Genomic DNA, 7824 nt, shown 5'->3' on the forward strand with positions numbered 1-7824 from the left:
AACCCATATTCCCACAAAAATCATGTGCTGGCAATTTAGCTTCCTCCCAGCAGTCATTTCTCCAGAAGTAAGCCAACATTCATGACACACAAGAATTTAAAATAATCCCCCATGAATCACAGTTTCAATGTAAATCCATGCAATGTAGTATTTGTAACCATAACACATGCGAGTGTATTTCTCATCCATACAACGTAACCGATCTTGGCCCGAGATGACTTAATTTCCTGTCGTCCCACTCCCGTCAACACCATATACAAGAAAAAAGCTAGACATGTGCAGGCATTATGGTTTCGTATGGACAGCCACCTGAGGAATTTCACAACCATGTCCTTGCCCCTGCTGGAAAAACCTGTGCACGGTTTCCACTGTGTGTGTAATACAGAAACTGTAGAGGGCACATCACCTTCTCTTATCACAGTTATCTGCTAAATCAAAATGTCAGGAACTTTAAGGTGTTTTTAGGTAGAAAGCTGCAACCAGCCTCTTCCATGTCTCTGCTTATGATTCAGTTAAGCCCCCGTCTTTAAACCACACCTCCAGCTGACAACAAATCCTTCCTCTCTGCAAGAGCGGTCGCAGCCTCACATAAAAAGGGCCAACAGACTCATTGAGACGGAGTGTTTCCTCTTCTCTTTTCGGCTGATGCTGGGTTAACGCTGCATGTTTTGGCACGGCCAGCCGAGCTGCGACGGGGCTCCAGAGTCACTGTAAGACTCTCAAGGGCTGACGGCTGAATTTGACGGATCACAGTGGGAAGGGGCGTTGTCCGAAGAGAAGATTCTGGGTCAGACACCTCAAAACGGAAAGGATTTAACACTTTGAAACTTGATCCTTCCCACTGCTTTGGCATTACATAAAATAGGACTACTTTGATGGGAATGTATTCTACTACTGTGGAACAGGCGCTCCTTCAAACAAGTCAGATGAACATGTCTACAAATGATACAGTTGACCACTGCAAAGTGCCCAATGAAGTCACATACGAAACCCTCTCCTGGCTGCTGATTGGAGAGTTTGTGCTGGGTCTGCCTCTCAACTTGTCGGTCCTCTACATCTTCCTCTTCAGGTACGAGCAAACAATCTCTCGATCACTGCCTTTTCCCTATTTTCATGAAGCACTCGAAAGTAAAATGTAAATCAGGGATGGAAAGTGGGAGGAATGCCTTCTGCGAGGTGAAATCTTTAAACTTTGCTTTTGTCAACGTGGAAAACGTGTGTAGCATTTTTACAAAGAATTTAACTGCAGAATTCACTTTTTAACTGAGTTGCGTGTGAGATAAACCGATAAGCGCGTTAAAAGCCAAACATACAGACCATCTGTGTACAGTCAGGGTTGTCATTGGAAATTTCTACCACTGAGATTCACGCCGCAAACTGAAAAGCAGTGGCAATTAAGAAATTAAATATTAATATCATACTGCTACACTAATGCATGCATCGATTTTGCGGAAGCAGATCTCCGTAAGATCCTATTTGAGTCATCTTACTCACTCTTATTATATGTGCCTCAGTCACACTCGGGGTGTGCAGAGATTCTGTATACGTTTAGGATTAAATGTGTCTCTCTGCTCTATTATGTCCATTCTTCAGCAAAGCATCTAACTTTTTTGTTGATGACTTCCTCTTTAGGTTCAAGTTCTGGAAGAACAAAAGCATCTTCCTCTTCAATATCGTGGTTGCCGACTTCTTGCTGGTGGCCTGTCTTCCTGTCAAGGCCTACCATTACCACAATGGCCAGAGACGCAGCCCGGACAAAATCATGTGCAAGACGATGCACTTCATGTTGTTTCTCAACCGTGGAGCCAGCATCGCCTTCCTCATCACCCTCTCCATCGACCGCTACTTCAACGTGGTGCATCTCGGGAGGAGGAATTTTGTCAAAGTGCTGAAGAAATCTCCTCAGGTCTCCATGGTCATCTGGCTTCTCTTGCTGCCCCTCACCATCCCGACTATGGTCACGACCTTCGAGTGCTGCAACAGCCACGGCCGCAAATTAGAGACTTACTTTCACGATGTGACAGACACGTTCAGAGAGGTAACCGCTTTGGTTGTTTTGGATTTCCTTTAGTTTGATCAGAACAAACCCTGCCAGAGCTAACCGCTGTCAACGCTGAATATTAACACTGCCTCATACCATCACACATGGACTTCCTTTAAAGCTGACAGTCATAACAGTTTAATGGTTAATCGGCTTGGCACAGGCAGCATAAACAAACCGGCTTAAACACCGGACACATTATATTTTATGAGTAATCGATTTATTGAAAAGGCACTCAACAAATCCCAACAAGACAAGCAAAGACATGAAGACGAGCTCAGGAGGTCTACTGAGGAGTTTAATTTAGAAATGAGTCAGAACCCCTCCGCACCTGGCAAAGATAATGAACCCTGTTGGCTGCTTGTAGATACATGAAAGCATCAGACTCATGGTGACTTTTCGTTTGTTTACAGGTCGTCTACTTCAGCCAGATCGTCATCCCCTTCGTCGTCCTCGTCTACTGCACGGTGCGCATCGTCAATCGTCTGCGGAGGAAGACGGTAGGAGAGAAGACCAAGCTGAGGAGAGCCGTGTGCGTGGTGATGTCGGTCATCGTCGTCTTCTCCGTCTGCTTCCTGCCCAGCACCGTGGCCAGGGCGGTGCTGCTGACCGTCAGGCTGAAAGAATGGCAGGACGCGGAGAAGGTAGTGGTTCAGGTCTACGACAGCCTCATGGTTTTGTCTTACATTGACTGCCTGCTGGACCCGCTGGTATACTGCTTCTGTAACTCAGGCTTTAAAGATGTTTACGTGGCCACCTTCTGTCCTACGTTTCTCCAGAACAAATTGCAAAATACTGACTTTGGCTTGGGAACAAACACAACTATTACAAATTCTGGAACTAAAACGGTTTCTTTGCCAATATTAGAGAAATGATATTTCTTTTTTGCTCTTTGAATTGTAGTGAAACCTCTCAACTGTCTTTATTCATTATTACACATCAGCTGCACAGATAGCGTTACCACTGTTCCACCCACAGGAGTATTAGCAGATACTCTGGCAGATAACAGACGATTTCTCTGAAAATGTGCGTTGAGTACAAATGCCAGCGGAGCCGGATGCCGCCCGATATCATCTCTGCAAATAGAGCTCCAAATAAATCACCACAAAAAATAGGTGAGAGAAGTGAGAGAAGTAGTAGTCAGGGAAGTGTGTGTATACACACACGCACATGCACACGCACACAGTGGATTAACAGGGTCGTGTATACAGTCTGACTGGTGGTCCATTCATTTAGCCTCAAATTATGCGGCTGCCTTCTGATCTACTGTAAAATTTAAAAATAATTTAAGGCCATGAGGTAATGAGTTAGATGTTAATTTCATTTTCAGCTACATGTTTAATATATATATATATATATATATATATATATATATATATATATATTGTATTACTAATTATTTACTGAGCAGTATATTATAGCTCAAACATACTGCAATGCTATACTGTATTATATCCAAAGCTGTTGTTCAATGACAAATTCTATACCTCTTCTTTTCATCATCATTACCTCAAAATGATATCAATCACCTTTACTAATATTACTCAAAGACACTGTATAAACATTTCAATGTCTCACAACTACTTCTCAAGGCTTTTGGAGTTCATGTCTTCGACGTGTAAGTAATTGTTCATGCCACTGCGTCTATTATAATCAGGGTAAACCAGCTCGGCGACATTCTGGTGAAGGAGGTTATAAATTATGCTCATCAACAACCACTATGCTAAATGTGAAACCTGAGCGGACTGCAGGAACCTACAAGACGGTTTTAAACATTCATCATTTAATCTGTATGTCATTTTGTGATGCGGATCAACAAAATGTAATTATTTGTATAAGACTGAGAAACGGATGGAAGATACTGTGTAAATAAACAAGTCCCAGTAAAACATTACCACGAGATGGAGACCCAAGATAAATTAAATTCACACTGAGCGATGCTCCAACATGCAACGCTTTGACCGTGAAACCACCATGCTCTCTTTCTAAAGGAGTAACATGATCCCAAACACGTAGAAGAAGCAACATCTCTGTATTGACTGAAAATCTTGAGCGTGCTCTACTTCTGCTTAATGTGAAAAGTGTCATCAGATAACGTTTTTTTATCCACCAACATCTTTGCCATTGAGTAATTGTGTTCATGCACCGTCTAGCAACGACATGAAATCAAGTGCAGTAGGACAAATACAGCACATTCCCAGATGCAATCCATCTCCCAACTTATTGTGCCTGTGTCTTTCTGAGAAAGAGATTTCACCTCCCTTCAATAATGTTAGAAACATTCTGAGGTGTGCACCCTTTGCTGTGGGCAGGTTGCAGGGGTGTAACAGGAGAGCTGGTGGTTGCTGGCAAGTTGGGGCTAGCAGCCTCACAGCAACAACAACAACAACAGAGAACAAGAAGAATGAGAAGAAAAACAAACAAACCCTAAAGACAGAAAAACACTGTTGTTGTACCCCCCCCCCCATCTGCTTTTAAAGCCTCTTATGTCTTAATGTCTAATCCTCAGTATGAATGTTGTGTGAAGGTGAAGGAATTCAGCCCATTAAGATAAGCAACATGTGGCGACGTGTTGAGTTGATAAACCCAGGGCAGAGGAGAACAACAGTGACAATACACTTGGCTGTGAGAAGTCAAGTGTGTGTGTGTGTGGGGGGGGGGTTAACAAGCTTGTAGCTGGTTACATGGTGGAGGAGATGCTACCAATATTTAATAGTATCTATGTATTAATGCCGTATTTCTGTAAAGACCAGTGTCTAACAGGAAAGAAACTTTGCCAACCACCTCGGTGCAATAAAGAGGTGTAAAGGGGATAATGTGTCTTTTCTCAGAAGGTAATAATATAAAGGACAGTAACGTACTTTAAAGAGTAGCCAATAATGGAAATCAGTTATTGGCACCTGATGTAGTAAATGCAGTAAGGCTGGATAGCACTTACAACAAGTTACCACTTGACATGACATTTAGAGCAGATTTTACACACTTGTTTATTACTTGGGAAAACTTTTTTTTTTTTATCCAGTTCTGAACAGGAGAATGTGCTGATCATCACTGACCTGTTCCCAGTAGAGTCGAAACTTGTGGATCTGGTCACTTTACCACGTCACATGGATGATCTGGGGCCTGCCAACACACACACACACACACATGAAGAACCTACCAGCAAAAGAACAGAACATGATGCAACAATCATCTAATGTGCCGCTGCTGCCATCTAGTGGCAGTAAGAACAACTGATGAAAGTTTACCTGAAACACCAAACTACATTTTAAAAAAATCTACCAATTAACGTCTAGTAAACTAGTTTAAAACGAATGAAGTACGTTTTTCAACTGACAGTTTAAAGAGAATAACGAACAAACTTAACCCTGGAGAGTTAAATGTTCAAGAAACGGTGACATTTTGTCGTCAACAGCATATAATTAGGGTTAGCTAGCGTTTATTTACCTGGTTGGAGTTTACCGTTGAGGGAATTTTACTGTTAGCTACAGTTAGCCTCCTGGTCATGTCATCATATCCGTAACAACGGAAGTGTTTCGGGTCATAATTAAACAACGAACATTAACGTTGAATACAGACAACTCCCCCTAAGACCAAAGGTTTAATTTATACTGACGTTATTGCCGAAGGCACAAACATTTACTTTTGCGTCACGACAGGTGTACAGGTGACGATCCAACTCACTTCCGGTAAGACCCTTCAAAATAAAGCTTTAAATCTTTGATTTACATACATTCACGTCATAAACTCGATTATGTCTTGTGTTACTATCTGTATATATTTAACCATGTATGTCTAATTTGTATTTTTTTCGCACTATGTTCCACCATTACACTAAAAAGCAGGAATATGCTTCTTAGATATGAACATTGGCTCATTTCCCCTCTGTGCAAAACTGAGTTTCATAATGTATTTTTGTGCAAATAATGTCTGTGTTTTAAAAACTAAGCAAAATATGCACATTCCCAGCCAGAACAAATATGTGAATTTAGGTCTACTCTACAAGGACGTTGGCACATTAGTACTACATCATTTTTATGACATCTGGACTGGTCTTTTATTTATTTATCTATTGTATTAATTCTTAACTTTCTAGCTCAAAGAAAAGCCTCAAATCCTTAAAAAGTGTTTTTATGTGACCTCAGTGGTCTTGAGCCATGTGCTCATACCTTAAAAATACCACATGATGGCAGCATCATCACGTGTTCTCACCAGGGACAGATTCAGACACAGGCCTAGTGATGCTGGCTGTGTGCACTATGAGATTTGTATTTATTTATATAACGTTTTATTCTCAAAATAAACAACTATGCCCTATACAATTCTGTTAACCAGTCACAAATTCTGATCACATTATTGTCCCATTGGACTGACGATTTGAGTCACGATATGATCATCATATTCAGGGTTTTTCTGTAGCAGATTCCTTTCCACTTGGCCTTGTTGACTTCAGGCAGCAGATACATTTCTTGCTTGCACGGATACCAAAACAACACATTGATGAGGACCTGCTTGAAAACAAGATGCTACATCTTAAGGGGTTTTCTACAAAAACAAAGGCATTATCATTCAAAGAAACTTCCCCCGATGATAATGTTATATGCGTACAACTTGGTGACATCTAGTGGTGAGGTTACAGATTGCAACCAACTGAAACTTCTCCAGCGTGTTAAGTGTGTAGGACAACGATAGTTGCTGAAAACACAAAAATGTGAGTGTTCCTAGATCCAGTGTTTGCTGTTTAGATACAAACAGCTCATTGTGAGGTAACAAAAAAACACTGATTTCTATTTCCAGCTGATTATAACATTAATATTAATATTATATGCCATTTCTGCCAATATCCCCCAAAACTCTACACACAAGACCTTTAACATTTTAAAAATGTGCCAGGCCTGTAACTGACATGCAACCCGTCCAACAACATCTCTTCCTCTTGGCCAGTTTCAGCTACATGATGGGCTGTGGCACTTTTCTCTCTAAAGAAATAAGTATTAATGTGCATTGACAAACCCCGAAAGAACGAAAGACGTGTGGGGTCACGCTGATGTATATTGAGCAAATATGGCCCTTTTATTAAAAATGGGTTCCAGTCCAGCTGATGTCATCCTCATATGATGGGTATACTGCATATAATAGATTTTTTATATAAAAAGAAAAAGGAAAATAATAATTTTCTTTCTCAATAGTTTTTTAGAGGCTTTTTCTCACCTGGACAAAGATTTAAGGTGCAAATCTGACCTTTTTCATTTGGATCTTACAAAAAAAACCTGGACAAACATTAATATATTGAATATTTGCACAAAATATCAGCATCCGTCAGCTTCGTTCCAAAAATAGCGGTCAGATTTGGCTCTGAAAAGCCAGTCAGGTCCTGCAGTCTGCATCGTGGAGGCGATCCAACGCAGCAGAGATCCAAGGTGGCGCTCTGCCATTTCGAAAGAGAGAGCGATCGTTCCCTTCTCTCGCCTTTTTGTTTTTCGACTCTGTGATGGCGATGCCAAGCTTTGGAGGGCCTGGCACCAAACGCACTCGCCTCCCGCTGGCGTGCACGCGTGTTTGTGTGCTGCACCATCCAAACACATATAGCCTACTGTACAAAACACAAATGCATGCGGATGAACGGTGATGACAGACGAGTCACGTACTGGAACACGGGGAAGATCAGACAGGAAGGATTGGAGGCCATTCAAAATCAAAACTACAAAAGAGCAAACACAAATATACAAATATATTTTTAATCAAAAACAAATGTGCTGCTCACATACTCAAGTTCAAAAAAT

The 7824-nt window shown here is 41.3% G+C and overlaps 1 protein-coding gene across 1 annotated transcript; it reads left to right on the forward strand.

The window, feature by feature from the left end:
• Nucleotides 1–590: 590 nt before the first annotated feature.
• LOC311026893 (12-(S)-hydroxy-5,8,10,14-eicosatetraenoic acid receptor-like) lies at nucleotides 591–4781 on the forward strand. Its single transcript, XM_084030609.1, has 3 exons — nucleotides 591–1069; nucleotides 1633–2038; nucleotides 2455–4781. Exons 1-3 carry the CDS (start codon nucleotides 876–878, stop codon nucleotides 2914–2916), a joined length of 1062 nt encoding a protein of 353 aa, XP_083886735.1. The 5' UTR covers nucleotides 591–875; the 3' UTR covers nucleotides 2917–4781.
• The last annotated feature ends 3043 nt before the right edge of the window (nucleotides 4782–7824 follow it).

Source organism: Eutrigla gurnardus, assembly GCF_963514095.1.
Source record: "Eutrigla gurnardus genome assembly, chromosome: 16".
In the NCBI taxonomy this organism is placed as follows: domain Eukaryota; kingdom Metazoa; phylum Chordata; class Actinopteri; order Perciformes; family Triglidae; genus Eutrigla; species Eutrigla gurnardus.